The sequence below is a fragment of the Bubalus bubalis genome, chromosome 16 (genome assembly GCF_019923935.1).
Source record: "Bubalus bubalis isolate 160015118507 breed Murrah chromosome 16, NDDB_SH_1, whole genome shotgun sequence".
Lineage (NCBI taxonomy): Eukaryota > Metazoa > Chordata > Mammalia > Artiodactyla > Bovidae > Bubalus > Bubalus bubalis.
The window spans coordinates 67,273,916-67,294,178 of record NC_059172.1 but is presented as its reverse complement, the minus strand read 5'-3'; the positions used below and the strand labels follow the sequence as shown (position 1 = coordinate 67,294,178).

Below are 20,263 nucleotides of genomic sequence, written 5' to 3'. Positions count from 1 at the left end.
TTTTACAAAGAAAAGCAACTCACCGGTTTGAAGAGTATTTCCTTGTAAGCAACTCTCGTAGAAAACAATCACAAAAATCTACATTTTGTTCAGCTCTTCATTATTTTGTCAAGGACAAAAACAGCCTCAGCTGAAAGCTGGAAGTAAAAACCTTCCATTCCCCTAAGAGGGGAGGACAGAGCTGAGTGAGTCTCAGAGACTCATCACATACCTCGCCAGCTGCTTGCTGCCTACTGTTTTTCAGCAAGAGTGACCTCCAACACTTTTTACTTAGCACTGCAGTGCACACTTAATAGCACACAAGGAACATATCACGTGCCAAGCCAACACCTTAAGAGGGTGGGAAGCTTTTCAACCAGGAAGACATGCTGAAAATACTTAGCAGTCAGCTCAGTTGCACGTAAGCAAAGACTTGCTTCTTTTTCACAAAACAATCCAACAGCATAATGAGTCAAGACTAACTGATTTACACAGTTTTCCACTGGGAATCAACTGGAACCATACCTCCATTGCTCTCAAAGCTTCCCTTTCTTCACTTGAAGTTTAAGTTCCAGGCAACTACAGAAGAATGGCTGCTCTGAATATTTGTAATGATGGTAACATATTTTTCTCTGCTTCAAAATTCAGATTTTCTCTACTCTTTGTTCATCTGATTTACATTCATTTACTCTTTATACCCCAACTCTCCTGACACACATACTCCTCCAGTAAGGAGTAGTTTTGATTTAAATGTATCTTCATGACCAGGGCATAGACCAGGCTCTTGGCGCAATGGAAAAACTGTCAATAATTGTTTCTCAACATTTAACCCATTATTCACCTTGTCCACCTCCTGGGACTTGTGCCATTGGTTAGAAGTTGGATTTCAGACAAGCCCAGTTTCAAAGTTTCGTAAGGACTTTGTCCCTTACAGAGCTCAGCCCCGTTTCCTTTGTTACTATCTGGAATTAAATGCTAAGAACAAACATTAAACATTCTCAACACAAAACAGGCTGCTGGCCTCCGGGATCCGGTAACTAATGAGCTGTCACATGATCTGAGTTTACTCACCCTGTCTGTCCCAGCGATTGAAGCTTTGAAGTCTCCTTTCTGGATTTTCTGAATGAGAACAAGGAAGCAAATGATGATCTGAAGCTCAGCCGAGAAGCAATGGATGTTGGGTTTCTTTGACTGAATATATTTTTAGATCTTGATGTTTGTAATTCCACAGGATCTAAATGAAAATTATAAAAATTTTGCATGACTAAAATATTTTCAGGTAAATATATTGGAGAACTAATCTCTCTTCACCGTCCACGCAGTCTAGAAATGCAGGCATCCCTATATGAACTGGTGGTGGGGGGGGGTGGCTCATCCCTATATGAACCGCAGGAACTAGGGGCACTCCTGTGCCATGGACGGTTCTGCTCATTGGGGGAAAAAAACCTCACAAAAAGTAGGGAGTCTTTCGATATGTATTGTGGACTGCAGTTCTATAGAACGTCCCTCCCCCTATTCCAGCTTCAAGGCTTTCTCAATGTATCTTCCCCATGGCAAACCAAAATCAAACCTTTGTTAGGGACCTCATTCAATTCTCATGCCACTCTTAACTAACATGTCCTTTAGAAATCTTTATTTTGGTGCTTTAAAACCATCGTGAGACACTACATAACTTTTCATATCAAAGAAAGTAAAGGAAAAGCATATTAGACCCTTCAGAGTATTTCTTATTCCCATCAAAAATCTATCTCTGTGTATATGTATTTGCTACATATATGCTTTATATGTGGGTAAGCATGTAACATAAATATGTATAATATATGTACAGATAATATATAGTATTACTTATGAGTATTAAAAATTTTAAGGCAAGAGCTCAGCTCAGTCAGTTCAGCCGCTCAGTTGTGTCCAATTCTTTGAGACCCCACAGACCGCAGCACGCCAGGTTTCCCTGTCCATCACCAACTCCTGGAGCTTGCTCAGACTCACATCCATCAAGTCAGTGATGCCATCCAACCATCTCATCCTCTGTCGCCCCCTTCTCCTCCTGCCTTCAATCTTTCCCAGCACCAGGGGGTTTTCTAACGTGTCAGTTCTTTGCATCAGGTGGCCAAACTATTGGACCTGCAGCTTCAGCATCAGTCTTCCAATGAATATTCAGGACTGATTTCCTTTAGGATGGACTGGTTGGATCTCCTTGCAGTCCAAGGGACTCTCAAGAGTCTCCTCTAACACCACAGTTCAAAAACATCAATTCTTCAGTGCTCAGCTTTCTTTATGGTCCAACTCTCACATCCATACATAACTACAGGAAAAACTATAGCTTTGACTAGATGGACCTTTGTCAGCAAAGGAATGTCTTTGCTTTTTAATATGCTATCTATGTTGGTCATAACTTTTCTTCCAAGGAGTAAGCATCTTTTAATTTCATGGCTGCAGTCACCATCTGCAGTGATTTTGGAGCCCAAGAAAATTAATCTCCTCCCCCTGCCTCTTTTGTCTCCCCCTCCTTCTGTACTGTCTGTCACTGTTTCCATTGTTTCCCCACCTATTTGCCATGAACTGATGAGACCACAAGCCATGATCTTTGTGTTTTGAATGTTGAGTTTTAAGCCAGCTTTTCCACTCTCCTCTTTCACTTTCATCAAGAGGCTCCTTGCTTTCTGCCATACAGGTGGTATCATCTGCATATCTGAGGTTATTGATATTTCTCCTAGAAATCTTGATTCTAGCTTATGATTCATCCAGCCCAGCATTTCACATGATGTACTTTGCATATAAGTGAAATAAGCAGGGTGACAATATACTGCCTTGACGTACTCCTTTCCCAATTTGCAACCACTGTGTTATTCCATGTCTGGTTCTAACTGTTGCTTCTTGACCTACATACAGATTTCTCAAGAGGCAGGTCAGGTGGTCTGGTATTCCCATCTGTTTCAGAATTTTCCACAGTTGGTTGTGATCCACACAATAAAAGGCTTTAGCATAGTCAATGAGGCAGATGTTTTTCTGGAATTCTCTTGCTTTTTCAATGATCCAGCGGATGTTGGCAATTTGATCTCTGGTTCCTCTGCCTTTTCTAATTCCAGCTTGAACATCTGGAAGTTCTCGGTTCACATACTGTTGAAGCCTAGTTTGGAGAATTTTCAGCATTACTTTGCTAGTGTGTGAAATGAGTGCAATTGTGTGGTAGTTTGAACATTCTTTGGCATTGCCTTTCTTTGGAATTGGAATGTAAACCGACCTTTTCCAGCCCTGTGGCCACTGTTGAGTTTTCCAAATTTGCTGGCATATTGAGTGCAGCATTTTAATAGCATCATCTTTCAGGATTTGAAATAGCTCAGCTGGAATTCCATCACCTCCACTAGCTTTGTTCATAGTGATGCTTCCTAAGGCCCACTTGACTTCGCATTCCAGGATGTCTGGCTCTAAGTGAGTGATCACAAGATCGTGGTTATCTGGTCATGAAGATCTTTTATTGTATAGTTCTTCTGTGTATTCTTGCCACCTCTTCTTAATATCTTCTGCTTCTGTTAGGTCCATACTGTTTCTGTCCTTTATTGTGACCATCTTTTTTTTTTTAAGTGTTTATTTATTTCTGGCTGTGCTGGGTCTTCATTGGTGCTTGGACTCTTCTCTAGTTGTGGTGAGCAGGGGCTTCTCTCTTGTGGTGGTGCACGAGTTTCTCACTGCTGTGGCTTCTCTTGAGGAGCACAGGCTCTTGGGTGATCAGGCTTCAGTAGCTGCAGCACGTGGGCTCAGTAGTTGTGGTGCATGGGCTTTAGATGCTCTGCTGCATACACAGTCTTCCTGGACCAGGGATAGAACCTGCGTCCCCTGCACAGACAGGAAGATTTTTAACCACTGGACCACCAGGGACGTCCTATTGTGCCCATCTTTGCATTAAATCTTCCCTTGGTATCTCTAAGTTTTTTGAAGAGATCTCCAGTCTTCCTCATTGTATTGTTTTCCTCTATTTCTTTTCATTGATAACTTAGGAAGGCTTTCTTATCTCTGCTTGCTATTCTTTGGAACTCCTCATTCAGATGGATATATCTTTCCTTTTCTCCAGAGCTACATATATCAAGTCCATCATACTGTAGTACTTTAGACATGTCGACATGCTGGTAGTTACAAAGTTAGAATGTCTACGGAAGACGTTTGTTTGAGCTCATTTATGGGGTTTAAGTTACCAAAGTACCAGAAGGGTGGAAGCAACTTTACCACCTGTTCTCTTCATTCTCTGTTCTCCTCCCCTAGCCTCTTTTGTCTCCCCCTCCTTCTGCACCATCATTCCATTTATTTAAATGCTACCATGTTAGGACTCAGTACTTTATACATGTTATTTTATTTAATTCTCAATAACCACCATATGATGATCATACCCATTTAAAGATGTGAAAATTGAGGCTTACAGAGAGTCACATGAATTCTGATAGAATAGAGAGGAGAGAGAGAGAGTGGGTATTTGAATCCAGCCCTTTTTGATATTGATGCCTGTGTTCTTAACCACTGTGCTGTCTTGCATGACTATAAAAACACCCGCCCCCCACCAAGACATAACAGTACATTTTCAGTTCACTCTTTTTATTATGAACTTTTGTCCCTTATGATTTAAAAATAGTCCTAAACACAGATTGGTTAAATTAGAGATCCCACTGAACCTTTATCTACAATGAAGAGCCATAAGGTCTCACCATTTTCTGCCATCCCCTTTCTCAGCCTATGTGTAAGCGGTTGTTTTAACATTTGGCTAACATCTGTTTCATTACAAAACTTTTTCCTTTGAATTTCTTCAAACCATTCACCAGTCACTCCTTGAAGCCATCTGATATCCCTCTTTGTCTTCTGGAGTTTGCTGAAATAGAACAAAAATACACATGCTTTAAATTTCTTCAGATGAAGTGCAAACTCATGTGATGGGTTAAACTTTACCTGGTGGAGGAGTTGCATAACCTGTAAGTCCAGGGGAAAATTGGCTCTAGTTCAAGTTTCCTTTTCACTACCCTACCATGTATATATTTTGACTGTACTCATCTAAACACCATGACAATCTAAAAGTTTTTCCTAATAGTTGAAATAATCAAGTTGCTGAGGACATTGTGGGTTGAGCATTGTGCAAACCTGACCTGATAATGCAACTGATTGATAGATAATTTTAATGACATGGAGAAACTAGAATACTCTAGTTCTGTTTACTCATTCATTTATTTGTTAACAATCAGATGTTCATTGAGCAATGTTTATGCAACAGGTCCTATAACAGATGTCAGCAGCAGTTCTTGGTTGCTTAGTCATGTTCAACTCTTTGCAGTCCCATGGACTAGAGCCCACCAGGCTCCTCTATCCTTGGAATTTTCCAGGCAAGATTACTAGAGTGGGTTGTCATTTGGGTCCTTATTTGCCCATCGAGTGGTCAAGAAGAAAAGCTTACATGGAGAAAAGAAATTGCTAAATGTAATGGTCTTAGATAATGGAATTCTTTAAATACAAAATCACAAAAGCCTGTGATGAGGGCATGGCTAATGCTCAGTAGTAAGGGAAAGTGTGATTTGAGCTTAATAGGAAAAGTCATCCAAAGCACAAATGTGTCTGACCCATACTTCCAGAATGTCAGAACTGAAATTCTCCTATTGTTTCTTTTTCCTTCTCTCCTGGCCTTATCTACTTAGTCTTCTTTCAAATGAAAATGCTGCTCTAAGTTCTTAGTTAAATCATCAGTTGTGACTTTTTTTTTTTTTTTTTTTTTTTAAAGCAGATCATTTTCTCCATTTGAGGAGGACCCTAGAACTGTTTGGAAATGAGAGATGTTTAATCCCAGAGGGAGACTGCCCTGGACAGAGGTAAATAAAGCAGGAAAGGGAGTCAGAAGAACCTAATGACAAATTTCATCAAAGGGTCAGGTTGACAAACTTCTGAAGAAAAAGCCAGGCTTCTTGTTGGGCTCCAAGCTTGGGAAATTCTGCTGCTTTGGAAAGAATTTCTTATAACTCCACAGTTGCCCTTTATTCAGGGTCCTCTGTGAAGCACAAATGTTAGAGACTCTGTACTCCTAAGAAAGTGGTGTGCAAGACAGCTGCAGAATGGCTAACTTGGGGTTAAAGGCAATGAACTGTAATGGTTGCAAGTCAGGTTCCTGCTTAGGGCTATGATACTGTCATCTTATAAAATAATCAAGAGGGAAGTCAGAGGCCATCCTGCCCAGACTTGCATTTTGAAAAGCATTAAGCAGCAATCATCACATCCTGTCCACATACTTTGCATTAGTCCCTTCTATTTTGCCATTGCTACCCCTCTAACATGTAGTCACTCCTGTCACTCTTACAGACTAAGATACTATAAGTACCTGCTCTAACCAGTACTGACTGCTGTCAACTTATCCATACCTTATTTATTAATGTCTCACTTTTTTTTTTTTTGGCCATGCCACACCACTTGCAGGATCTTAGTTTCCCAACCAGGGACTGAACCCTGGATCCAGGGAAGTGAAAGTGCTGAGCCCTAACCACTGGACTTCCAGGGAATTTATTATTCCATGTTTATACATGACCTTTAGTGTCTCAAAGCCCTCCCAAGTGATCAGACCACAACATTCAGCAGCACCCCTGCCTACTTCTCAACACATCCTTCTCATTTCAGAGGACAGTCAAGCTACTTGACTTGGGAACTTTCTAGTCTTTATTTTCTTAGGCCCCAAAATCACTGAAGATGGTGACCGCAGCCATGAAATTAAAAGACGCTTGCTCCTTGGAAGGAAAGCTATGACAAACCTAGATAGCATATTAAAAAGCACAGACATCACTTTTCCAACAAAGGTCTGTATAGTCAAAGCTATAGTTTTTTCCAGTACTCATGTATGGATGTGAGAGTTGGACTATAAAGGAGGTTGAGCACTGTAGAATTGATGCTTTTGAAATATGGTGCTGGAGAAAACTCTTGAGACTGCAAAGAGATCAAACCAGTTAATCCTAAAGGAAATCAGTCCTGAATATTCATTGGAATGACTGATGCTGAAGCTGATATAAGCATCTGAATGCAGAGTTCCAAAGAATACTGAGGAGAGATAAGAAAGACTTCCTCAGCAATCAATGCAAATAGAGGAAAACAACAGAATGGGAAAGACTAGAGAACTCTTCAAGAAAATTAGAGATACCAAGGGAACATTTCATGCAAAGATAGGCTTGATAAAGGACAGAAATGGTATGGACCTAACAGAAGCAGAAGATATTAAGAAGAGGTGGCAAGAATACACAGAAGAACTGTACAAAAAAGATCTTCACGACCAAGATAATCACAGTGGTGTGATCACTCACCTAGAGCCAGACATCCTGGAATGTGAAGTCAAGTGAGCCTTAGAAAGCATCACTACGAACAAAGCTAGTAGAGGTGATGGAATTCCAGTTGAGCTATTTCAAATCCTGAAAGATGATGCTGTGAAAGTGCTGCACTCAGTATGCCAACAAATTTGGAAAACTCAGCAGTGGCCACAGGACTGGAAAAGGTCAGTTTTCATTCCAATCCCAAAGGGCAATGCCAAAGAATGCTTAAACTACTGCACAATTGCACTCATCTCACAAGCTAGTAAAAGTAATGCTCAAAATTCTCCAAGCCAGGCTTCAGCAATACATGAACCATGAACTTCCAGATGTTCAGGCTGGTTTTAGAAAAGGCAGAGGAACCAGAGACCAAATTGCCAACATTCACTGGATTATTGAAAAAGCAAGAGAGTTTCAGAAGAACATGTATTTCTGCTTTATTGACTATGCCAAAGCCTTTGATTGTGTGGATCACAATAAACTGTGGAAAATTCTGAAAGAGATGGGAATACTAGACGACCTGACCTGCCTCTTGAGAAATCTGTATGCAGGTCAGGAAGCAACAGTTAGAACCGGACATGGAACAACAGACTGGTTCCAAACAGGAAAAGGAGTAGGTCAAGGCTGTATATTGTCACCCTGCTTATTTAACTTATATGCAGAGTACATCATGAGAAACACTGGGCTGGAAGAAGCACAAGCTGGAATCAAGATTGCTGGGAGAAATATCAATAACCTCAGATATGCAGATGACACAACCCTTATGGCAGAAAGTGAAGAGGAACTAAAAAGCCTCTTGATGAAAGTGGAAGAGGAGAGTGAAAAAGTTGGCCTAAAGCTCAACATTCAGAAAACGAAGATCATGGCATCCGGTCCCATCACTTCATGGCAAATATATGGGGAAACAGTGGAAACAGTGTCAGACTTTATTTTTCCGGGTTCCAAAATCACTGGAGATGGTGATTGCAGCCATGAAATTAAAAGACGCTTACTCCTTGGAAGAAAAGTTATAACCAACCTAGATAGCATATTAAAAAGCAGAGACATTACTTTGCCAACAAAGGTCTGTCTAGTCAAGGCTATGGTTTTTCCAGTGGTCATGTATGGATGTGCGAGTTGGACTGTGAAGAAAGCTGAGTGCCGAAGAATTGATGCTTTTGAACTGTGGTGTTGGAGAAGACTCTTGAGAGTCCCTTGGACTGCAAGGAGATCCAACCAGTCCATTCTAAAGGAGGTCAGTCCTGGGTGTTCTTTGGAAGGAATGATGCTAAAGCTGAAACTCCAATACTGTAGCCACCTCATGTGAAGAGTTGACTCATTGGAAAAGACTCTGATGCTGGGAGGGATTGAGGGCAGGAGGAGAAGGGGACGACAGAGGATGAGATGGCTGGATGGCATCACCAACTCGATGGACATGAGTTTGAGTGAACTCCGGGAGTTGGTGATGGACAGGGAGGCGTGGTGTGCTGCAATTCATGGGGTGGCAAAGAGTAGGACATGACTGAGCAACTGAACTGAACTGAACTGAAGCTGAAGATCCAATACTTTGGATTGCATTGCTGACTCAGTGGACATGAATCTGAGCAAACTCCAGGAGATGGTGGAGGACAGGGAAGCCTGGCGTCCTGCTGTCCATGGGGTCACAAAGAATTGGACATGTCTTAGTGACTGAACTGAACTGAGCTCAATAAATATAACTTTGTTATTTTTTCTAAAGCCTCCATATAACACTAACTCTCTTTAAAATAGTCACACTTCATTTAATTTCATCTCAAGCATTCATTCCACACTGGCACTCAAATCCATCACTGCCTGTTTCTTTTTAACATCTGGCCACTGAAGTCAGAAATCTGTACCTCTATGTGAATACTCCTTGTGAGTCTTACTCCAGGAAATGGATCTTAAAGAAATAGCCCTTCTTCAAAGTACATTAATTTCACTGAACATCATGCAGTTGCTAAAAATTACTCAGGCAACGTAGTGTCCTGTGAAAATGCATGTGACATAGCATGAAGCAGAAAAAAAAAGTATAACATTTTAACATTTTATCTATAGTTATAGCTATGTGAAAAATAATGCAGCTATTTGGACACACTAGAGAAAGAAAAATAAACACCTGATTTCTTAGAATAGAATAATTACAGGTATCAACTCCACTTTTAACTTCTATAAAACTATGTTTATTCAATAAGTACAATATATTTTTCTTTTTGTTTAATTGTGAATTTTAATTTATATGATCATTTTCCATTATAATTTTTCTTGTAGATAGAGAAAAATCAATCATCATATTTTCACAATCCTAATGCAATCAGTATTTCCCTTTTGAGGTGATATTTTTTCTCTGCATTTCTCATATGGTTGTAATAAAGTATTAAATATACACTTGTGGAAAGCCTCCTAGAGAGAAGATACAGAGATACAATGGTGAGCAGAGCAGATATAGCTACTGTCCTAGAGAGCTTAGTGTCTAATGGGAGAGGCAAATATGAGTCAAATAATGATACAAACATAAGATAACAAACAGTGGTAAATATGATTTCTTCATTCAAAACAAATCTGAACTCTGGGCAAAGATCAATGAATAAGTCAAGTCCTTGCCATCATGGAATTTACAATCTGCTGGGGTAGGAGTGGAGGCAAACAATAAAAAATTAAGCAGGTGTTATGAGAGCATATAATAAGGGGATCTGGTTATGTGAGGTGGAAGTAAAGATTTCCTTAAGAAGATGACATATAGCCTGAAGGATGAAGCAAAAAGGTAGTGGGTGGACGGTTCTGGGAGAGAACTTTCCAGGCTAAAGAGTAGTAGCTGTAGAGTAAATACCCCCAAGGAAAGAAGCAAGGAACTGAAACAAGGCTGGCCTGGCTGGAATGTGGAGGTGGAAAACGAGACTAACTAAAGGGGAGAGCAGAAAGGTAGCTGCTAGATCATGCAAACTTGAGGGTTGGGTTAAGCAGTTTGACCATTAGTCCTGGAGCAGTGATAAAGCATCAATGACAGGGAAGGAGCATGACACATCAGATTTGTACTTTAGTTTTATTTTATTGATTGATTGATTGACTTTTGGCTGTGCTGGGTCATTGTTGCTGGACAGGCTTTTTTCTCTAGTAGTGGAGAGTGGGGGCTATATGGGCTCAGCAGTTGCAGCACATGGGCTTACTTGCTCTGTGGCACATGGGATCTTCCTGGGTCAGGGGTCGAACCTGTGTCTTCTGCATGGGCAGGCAGATTCTTTATCACTGAGCCACCAGGGAAGTCCCCAGATTTGTACTTTAAAAAGATTTACCTGGTGGTCCGGTGGTTGGGAGTCTGCTCTACAGTGTAGGGGACACAGGTTCAATCCTGGCTGGGGGACTAAGATCTCACATGCCACAGAGCAACTAAGCCTGTGAGCAGCAGCTAGAGGGCTCTCATGCCACCACTACTGAGCCTATGTGCTCTAGGCTGTGCTCTGCAACAAGAGAAGTGTGTGCACTGCAAGTAGATAAAGTTCATGTGGCACAATGAAGAGCCCACACACCACAGTGAAGACTCAGTGCACCCAAAATGAAAAAAAAGATCATCCTAGACTAAAAAGGAATCCAACAAAATGAAGAGGCAACCTACTGGATGGGGGCTGGGGTGGGTGGGAGATTTGCAAATCATATTATATGATGGGGTTAATTATCAAAATATACAAATCACACATAAAACCCAAGAGCAAAAAAAAAGCAAAGTATGTGATTTGGGCAGAGGGTCTAACAGACATTTTTCCAAAAAAGACATACAGATGGCTAACAGGCACATGAAGAGATGCTCAATACCACAAATTATCAGGTAAATGCAAATAAAACCACTTCTTACCTGTCCAAATGGCTATTATCAAAATAAGAAATGACATGTTGGTGAAGATGTGGAGAAAAGGGAACCCTCAATGCACTATGTGTGGGAACACAGTTGGTGCAGCCAACAAAGACAATATAGAGGTTCCTCAAAACATTAAAAATAGAACTACTATGTCATCCAGCAATTCCACATCTGGGTATTTATCTGAAGAAAGTGAGGACACTAATTTGAAAAGATATGTGCATTCCTGTATTCACTGCAGCATTATTTTCAATAACTAAGATAGGGAACAACCTAAGTGTCCATTGATGAATGAATGGATAAAGAAAATGTGACTTTATACACACAGCCATAAAAAGAATGAAATCTTCATGAAATCTCGCCATTTACTATGACATGGATGGACCTTGAGGGCATTATGCTAAGTGAAATAAGTCAGAGAAAGACAAATACTATATGACCTCACTTGTATGTGAAATTTAAACAACAAAACCAAGTTGATAGATACAGAGAACAGATTGGTGATTGTCAGAGGTTGGGGGGAGGATGCCAGGGTGGGACAAATGAGTGAAGGAGGTCAAAAGGTACAAAATTCCAGTTATAAAATAATTACGTCATGGGGATGTAATGTACAGTATGGTGATAATACTTATTAATACTGTACTAAATATTTTGAAGTTGCTAAGAACAGAGATCTTAAAAGTCCTCATCAAAAGAAAAAAAAAGCTTATAACTATGTGTAGTGATGGTTGTTAACTAGATTTATTGTGATGATCATTTCACAATTTATACAAATATTGAATCATTATTTTGTACACCTGAAATTAATGCTGTAAAATAATTTTAAAGGCTTTTTACATTAAGGAATAATGTCAGTTACACCTCAATAAAAAAAAATTTAATATCATTCTAGCAGCAGGTGGAGAAAAGATTCTGTGGGGAACAGGAGAGAGTGTCACCACTTACAGGAGCGAGGAGAGAGAGACCCTGTTTACTTGGACAAGGATAGTGGTGGTGAAGTGGAATAAAAGTAGAAAGTACTCAGAGCTACTAAGTGGGTGAAACTGTCAACCAAATGATTAAGTGACCTTGGAAGGTTAGGGACACAGATATGTCGAGAAAGATTCCTCATAGAAATGCAAATAAAAACCACTATGAGGTACCATTTCATGCCAGTCAGAATGGCTGCGATCCAAAAGTCTACAAGCAATAAATGCTGGAGAGGGTGTGGAGAAAAGGGAACCCTCTTACACTGTTGGTGGGAATGCAAACTAGTACAGCCACTATGGAGAACAGTGTGGAGATTCCTTAAAAAACTGGAAATAGAACTGCCTTATGATCCAGCAATCCCACTGCTGGGCATACACACTGAGGAAACCAGAAGGGAAAGAGACACGTGTACCCCAATGTTCATCGCAGCACTGTTTATAATAGCCAGGACATGGAAGCAACCTAGATGTCCATCAGCAGATGAATGGATAAGAAAGCTTGGTACATATACACAATGGAGTATTACTCAGCCAGTAAAAAGAATACATTTGAATCAGTTCTAATGAGGTGGATGAAACTGGAGCCTATTATACAGAGTGAAGTAAGCCAGAAAGAAAAACACCAATACAGTATACTAACGCATATATATGGAATTTAGAAAAATGGTAACAACAACCCTGTGTACGAGACAGCAAAAGAGACACTGATGTATAGATCAGTCTTATGGACTCTGTGGGAGAGGGAGAGGGTGGGAAGATTTGGGAGACTGGCATTGAAACATGTATAATATCATGTATGAAACGAGTCGCCAGTCCAGGTTTGATGCACGATACTGGATGCTTGGGGCTGGTGCACTGGGATGACTCAGAGGGATGGTATGGGGAGGGAGGAGGGAGGAGGGTTCAGGATGGGGAACACATGTATACCTGTGGCGGATTCATTTTGATATTTGGCAAAACTAATACAATATTGTAAAGTTTAAAAATAAAATAAAATTAAAAAAAAAAACAGATGAATGGATAAAAAAAAAAAGATTCCTCAATTTCTAATTTCCATAGGTGCATAGAAGAAGTCATTCTTCAGATAATACATATATAACCTTCAAAAATTATATATAAAACACCTTCAACATTACTTATTTTTGGAGCAATCATTAAATACTTACATAATATTCAAACTACTATGATTTCCATAATTTATTTTCTGTTCTTCTGGTATAGAACATTGTTATTTTCCTTATAATATTGCTTAATGAACATCACTGCACATTTTCTATTTTCACAGTGCCCTGACAGGTGCTGAAGTAGAATTATCAGATCAAAGAGTCAAAGTGTTTTTATGACTCTTTATTTTTATTTTTTTCAAAATGGCTGCAGCAATATTACTTATGCCAGCAACGTGTAAGACTACTAGTGGTCATCCTTGGAAGACTAGATATTATTATTTTGATTATTTTTACTTCCTGAATTTTATACTTTCAAGGTACCAAGTTTATAATGTGGGCAGCTATTTTTTCTTTTAAGACTTTTTTTCTCATCTTAAAAAATATGCTATAAAAAAAGCTACATTTCTTTGATAAGAAGTTTGAACACTTTCCCATATGTCTGCTTACTAATTATATTTTGTGTTTTGGCAATTGTACATTTCATCAATTTCTAAATCAATGTCTCAGAGTTTTTCACTGTAATGTGAGAAACTAGTTATTTCCCCCAGGTTTTTAAAATTCTGATTAAATTTTGAATGTTGAGCCATATAAACCTCATTCTCTCTCAAGGCTTAGAGTAGGTTAAAACATATTTAATTTGTAAGTTTATGCTAATGTTTGTCTCTAAAAGAATAAGAAATGAAATGTGGATAGTGGTTACATGTAGATAAATGAAAAGGCAAGATTTTGAAGAAATCCAGTGGCTTTTAAATCAGAAGTATTTCAAGGTTGTCAGGAAAATGGGTGAATATGGCTATGGTTTTTCCTGTGGTCATGTATGGATGTGAGAGTTGGACTGTAAAGAAAGCTGAGCACTGAAGAATTGATGCTTTTGAACTGTGGTTTTGGAGAAGACTCTTGAGAGTCCCTTGGACTGCAAGGAGATCCAACCAGTCCATTCTGAAGGAGATCAGCCCTGGGATTTCTTTGGAAGGAATGATGCTAACGCTGAAACTCCAATACTTTGGCCACCTCATGCGAAGAGTTGACTCATTGGAAAAGACTCTGATGCTGGGAGGGATTAGGGGCAAGAGGAGAAGGGGACGACAGAGGATGAGATGGCTGGATGGCATCACTGACTCGATGGACGTGAGTCTGAGTGAACTCCAGGTGTTGGTGACGGACAGGGATGCCTGGCGTGCTGCTATTCATGGGGTCGCAAAGAGTCAGACACGACTGAGTGACTGATCTGATCTGATGTACAACCAAGAGTGAGAAAATTCAAGGGTAAGATAGTAATTTTATCCTGAATTAATTAATTCTTAATTAACTGAATTCTGCCAAGAGAATGCACTGGTCATAACAAAGACCCTTTTTCAACAACACAAGAGATGACTTTACACATGGACATCATCAAATGGTCAATACCAAAATCAAATCGATTGTATTCTTTGTACTTGGAGAAGCTGTATCTAGACAGCAAAAACAAGACCTGGAGCTGACTATGGTTCAGATCATCATCTTCTCATGACCAAATTCAGGTTTAAACTAAAGAAAGTGGGGGAAACCACTAGACCAGCCAGGTATGACTTAAATCAAATCCCTTATGAATATGCAGTGGAGGTGATGAACAATGTCAAGGGATTAGATCTAGAAAACAGTGTGCCTGAAGAACTATGGACAGAGGTCATAATATTGTACAGGAGGCAGTGAACAAAACCATTCTAAAGAAAAAGAAAAGCAAGAAGGCAAAGTGGTTATCTGAGGAGGCTTGACAAATAATTGAAGAAAGATGATAAGTGAAAAGCAAGGGAGAAAGGGAAAGTTTCAGTTCAGTTCAGTTCAGTCGCTCAGTCATGTCCAACTCTTTGTGACCCCATGAACTGCAGCATGCAAGGCCTCCCTGTCCATCACCAACTCCCAGAGTCTACCCAAACTCATGTCCATTGAGTTGGTGATGCCATCCAGCCATGTCATCCTCTGTTGTCCCCTTCTCCTCCTGCCCTAAATCTTTCCCAGAATCATGGTCTTTTCCAATGAGTCAGCTCTTCGCATCAGGTGGCCAAAGTACTGGAGTTTCAGCTTCAACATCAGTCCTTCCAATGAACATTCAGAACTGATCTCCTTTAGGATAGACTGGTTGGATCTCTGTGTAGTCCAAGGAACTCTCAAGAGTCTTCTCCAACACCACAGTTCAAAAGCATTAATTCTTCGGCACTCAGCTTTCTTTATAGTCCAACTCTCACATCCATACATGACCACTGGAAAAACCATAGCCTTGACTAGACGGACCTTTGTTGGCAAAGTAATGCCTCTGCTTTTTAATATGCTGTCTAGGTTGGTCATAACTTTCCTTCCAAGGAGCAAGCGTCTTAATTTCATAGCTGCAGTCACCATCTGCAGTGATTTTGGAGCCCAGAAGAATAAAGTCAGCCACTGTTTCCACTGTTTCCACATCTATTTGCCATGAAGTGATGGGACCAGATGCCATGATCTTCGTTTTCTGAATGTTGAGCTTTAAGCCAACTTTTTCACTCTCCACTTTCACTTTCATAAAAAGGGCCTTTAGTTCCTCTTCACTTTCTGCCATAAGGGTGGTGTCATGTGCATATATGAGGTTATTGATCTTTCTCCTGGCAATCTTGATTCCAGCTTATGCTTCTTCCAACCCAGCGTTTCTCATGATGTACTCTGCATAAAAGTTAAATAAGCTGGTTGACAATATACAGCCTTGACATACTCCTTTTCCTATTTGGAGCCAGTCTGTTGTTCCATGTCCAGTTCTAACTGTTGCTTCCTGACCTGCATACAGATTTCTCAGGAGGCAGGTCAGGTGGTCTGGTATTCCCATCTCTTTCAGAATTTCCCACAGTTTATTGTGATCCACACTGTCAAAGGCTTTGGCACAGTCAATAAAGTAGAAATAGATGTTTTTCTGGAACTCTCTTGCTTTTTCAATGATCCAGCGGATGCTGGCAATTTGATCTCTTGTTCCTCTGCCTTTCCTAAAACCAACTACACCCAACTAAATGCAGAGTTCCAAAGAACAGTGAAGAGAGACAAGAAGGCCTTCTTCAATGAACAATGCTTAAAAATAGAGGAAAACAACAGAAGGGGATACACCAGGGATCTCTTCAGGAAAACTGGAAATACTGAGCCCAAAGATGGGCACAATAAAAGGACAGAAATGGTGGAGACTTAGTAGAAGCAGAAAAAATCAAGAAGATATGGAAAGAATACACAGAAGAACTGTACAAAAATGATATTAATGACCTGGATAACCACAATGGTGTGGTCATCACCCAGAGCCAGACATTCTGGAATGTGAATTCAGGTGGGCCTTAGGAAGCACCGCTGTCAGTAAAGCTAGTGGATGTGATGGGATTCCATTAAAGCTATTCAAAACCTTAAAATGATGCTATCAAGGTGTCGTACTCAATATGTCAGCAAATCTGGAAAACCCAGTACTGACCACAGGTCTAGAAAAGGTCAATCCTCATTCCAGTTCCCAAGAAGGGCAATATTAAAGAATGTTCAAAATATTGGACAATTGCACTCATCTCCCATGCTAGTAAGGTCATGCTTAAAATCTTGCATGCTAGACTTCAGCATTACTCGAACCAAGAACTTCCAGACCATTTTACCTGTCTCCTGAGAAACCTGTATGGGAGTCAAGAAGTAACAGAACCCTGTATGGAACAACTGATTGGGTCAGGACTGAGAAAAGAGTATGACAGGGCTGTCTGTTGTCACCCTGTTTCTTTAACTTATATGCTGAGCACATTATGAGAAATACTGGACTGGATGAGTTACAATCTGGAATCAAGATAGGTGGGAGAAACATCAACAACCTCAGATATGCAGATGATACCACTCTAATGACAGAAAGTGAAAAGGAACTAAAGAACCTCTTGATGAGGGTGAAGGAGGAGAGTGAAAAAGCCGGCTTTAACTAAATATTAAAAAAACTAAGATCATGATATCTGGCCATTACTTCAAAAGGTGGAAGCAGTGACAGATTTCATTTTCTTGGGCTTTAAATCATTGCAGATGGTGACTACAGTCATGAAATCAGAAGATGATTGCTTCTTGGCAGGAAAGCTATGACAAGACAAAGCTATGACCTAGACAGTGTGTTGAAAAGCACTCTGCTGACAAAGGTCCATATAGTCAAGGCTATGGTCTTCCCACTGGTCACATACAGTTGTGAGAGCTGGACCATAAAGAAGGCAGAGTGCCAAAGAATTGATGCCTTTGAACTGTGGCGCTGAAGAAGGCTCCTCAGAATCCCTTGGACAGTGAGGAGATCAAACCTGTCAATCTTAAAGGAAATCAACCCTGAACACTCATTGGAAGAACTGATGCTCAAGATGAAGCGCCAGTATTTTGTCACCTGATGATGTGAACAGCCGACTCATTGGAAAAGTCCCTGATGCTGGGAAAGATTGAAAGCAGAAGAGGGTGTCAGAAGATGAGATGGCTGGATGGCATCACTGATGTAATGGACATGAACTTGGGCAAACTCCAGGAAATGGTGAGGGGCAGGGAAGCCTGGTGTGCTGTAGTCCATGGGGTTGCAAAAAGTCAGACATGACTGGGCGACTGAACAACAACAATGGCATTATGTTTACATATTACTAAATAAGTAAACATAAATAGCTCTGGCCCTTGAAGTAGAGATAAACCAGTAAGGGAAACTATGAATGACATAAAAGTCTAAATAATTTGCTGCTGCTGCTGCTAAGTCGCTTCAGTCATATCCAACTCTGTGCGATCCCACAGACGGCAGCCCACCAGGCTCCCCCATCCCTGGGATTCTCCAGGCAAGGACACTGGAGTGGGTTGCCATTTCCTTCTCCAAGGTATCAGTAATTTAACTCCTTAATGTTATATACCCACAAGCCCTATGCTCTATAAAATAAATACAATCTGTATACTTATAGAAGTTGACTGAGCTTCTTACATTAAAAAGAGCAAACCAGTTATAAACTCATTCATTTACTTAAAAAAAAAAAATCAAATTAGCTCAACACTAGCAAAAAAAAAAAATCTGAACATAAAGCAGGGGTACCTTGATGTGTGAAACTTAAAAAGACACTGTTTTAAGTTTTCGCTGGCCTCAGTCTAAGAGATAATATTTGCTTGCAAGTAGAATTCAACCAATTTCATGGCCAGCCTGCACAGGCTCTTCCTCATCTATTTTGGTTTGTTATATATTCAGCCAGTCATTTCAAGCACACAGTCCACCTTATGCCCAAGAAAATAACCTCAAGGTTACAAAGGACATGCATATAGACAAATCACCAGTATACAGCTTTTTTGCTTCATTAGCCCAGCTTGACTCAGCATATCACAAGGGACTGCTGTCTACACATGAAATTTGTCTACCCCCAGGCTGATTAACTTGACTAAACAAAATCAGGTCTTTTCTTGCAGTCCCAGCCTTCTGTTCTAAGTCCAAATGCTCTTCCTTCATTCATAGGAATCAGTCTGCCATGTGCTGCCTTCAATTCCATTCTAGAGCCTGCAATGAGTCTGTCCTCTGAGGTTCCTCCTTCTACGTTAAATTTCTTTCCCTTTTTCATCTTTGAGTAATAAACCCCTCTCCCCTGTCCTCTTCCTTGTACTCCCCCACTGTGCCCCTGCTGACCTTTGCCACTTACTGTTCTTTGCCCATGTTTTTCTGAGCAGATCTCTGTCCTCATCTCTATTTTCATGACTATGTACTAACCATCGAGAATGTATTCTTCATCTTGCGGTCTTTGGCCCCACTTGTCTGCTCCCTGAGAACCAAACCCTGGCCTGTTCTTGAGCTGCCCTCAGATGGTAGAAAGAGCACAGAATGAGGGTTAGGTTCTAGCCTAATGGGTGATCTTGGCCAAATATTCAACTCTCTTGGCTTTGTTTTTCTCGCCTATGAAAGAAGATTCAATGACACTGCAGGTTGTTTACCAAGCAGGCCTGCACAGTTCCTTTCCTGGCTGAAGGCATACTCCTTTGTGGAGTGATTTTGTTCCTCCTCTGCCTTCTTGAATCTGGGCTGGCCTTATGCTTGCTTAGACCAACTGAATGTGGTAAAACGAAATTTGAGACTTTTGAGTCTAGGCCTCAAGAAGCCTTGCAGCTTCTGCCTTCTCCCTCTAGGAATCTTGATTCTCTGGTCTGAAGAAGGCCCAGGCTAACCTCTCCTGAAGGATGCATTCATGTGTAGAGAAGGACCCAGCAGAGTGCTCACCAATTGCCAGAGATGTGAGCAAAACTTTCTTAGACCATCTGGACACTGTGAAATGAAATATTTCCTGCTATATTGGTGGGCAAGAAATGTCATAGCCATCAGTGATTCTGGCCCTCCAAATGTGAGTGAGGGCTCCCAAAAGGGAACACAGTGCCTGAGATCCAGCAGATGCCATCACCCCTGACGGTGATTGCTGAGGAATTGGGGGAATGCAAGAGGCAGTCATTCACCACATTTGCTACTCCTTGCGGTGAACAAGGAATTAAGGATGCAAACAATCAAGAAACAGGATTAGGCTCCAGATAGCTGAGGTACATACAAAAGGAATGAATTCAGTGAGCTCAGAGGCTTGTATCTTCTGTTACAAAGAAGATAGAATGGTAAATTCCTGGTTTTCCTTACTTAACAATAGCCTTTGATGTTCAGACTGCCTGCCTCCTTTGTTACAAACTAAGCCTGCTCCCTCACCTGACTACTAGGAACAGTATCCTCAGGGTTACTGAGGTGCTTCCTCCAGGGCTCAGAGTCCTTAACATTCCCCCCAAATAAAATAACTCTACTTTCAGGGTGTGACTAATTTTTTAGTCGACAACACCATCTAGCTGCCAGATGAATGAAGCCAAATGAGTGATCCCAGGTCAGACCAGGAGAAGCACCTAGCTGAGCCCAGAACAAAGGGCTGTCCCTTATAATAATAAATGAATAGAAGGTATTTTAAGTCTTTAAGCTTTGGGATGGTTTGTACACAAAATTTTTTAAAAAGGACAAAG

The 20,263-nt window shown here is 40.6% G+C and overlaps 1 protein-coding gene across 8 annotated transcripts in view; it reads right to left on the bottom strand.

Moving 5' to 3' along the window:
- EXPH5 (exophilin 5) overlaps positions 1-20,263 on the bottom strand; it is a 99,394-nt gene that overhangs the window by 29,311 nt on the left and 49,820 nt on the right. For 3 of the 8 annotated variants that reach the window (XM_025266928.3, XM_006053348.4, XM_025266931.3), the window contains exon 1: positions 24-735. Coding sequence is in view for 2 of the 8 variants with exons in the window: in XM_025266927.3 (XP_025122712.3) it covers positions 1,051-1,213; positions 4,677-4,837 (324 nt within the window). In the remaining 6 variants the exon portion in view is untranslated. Of the gene's footprint in view, positions 1-23; positions 736-1,050; positions 1,214-4,676; positions 4,838-20,263 lie in introns of those variants that run through there. The other 5 variants (XM_025266929.3, XM_006053350.4, XM_006053349.4 and 2 more) reach the window with 2 other exon arrangements.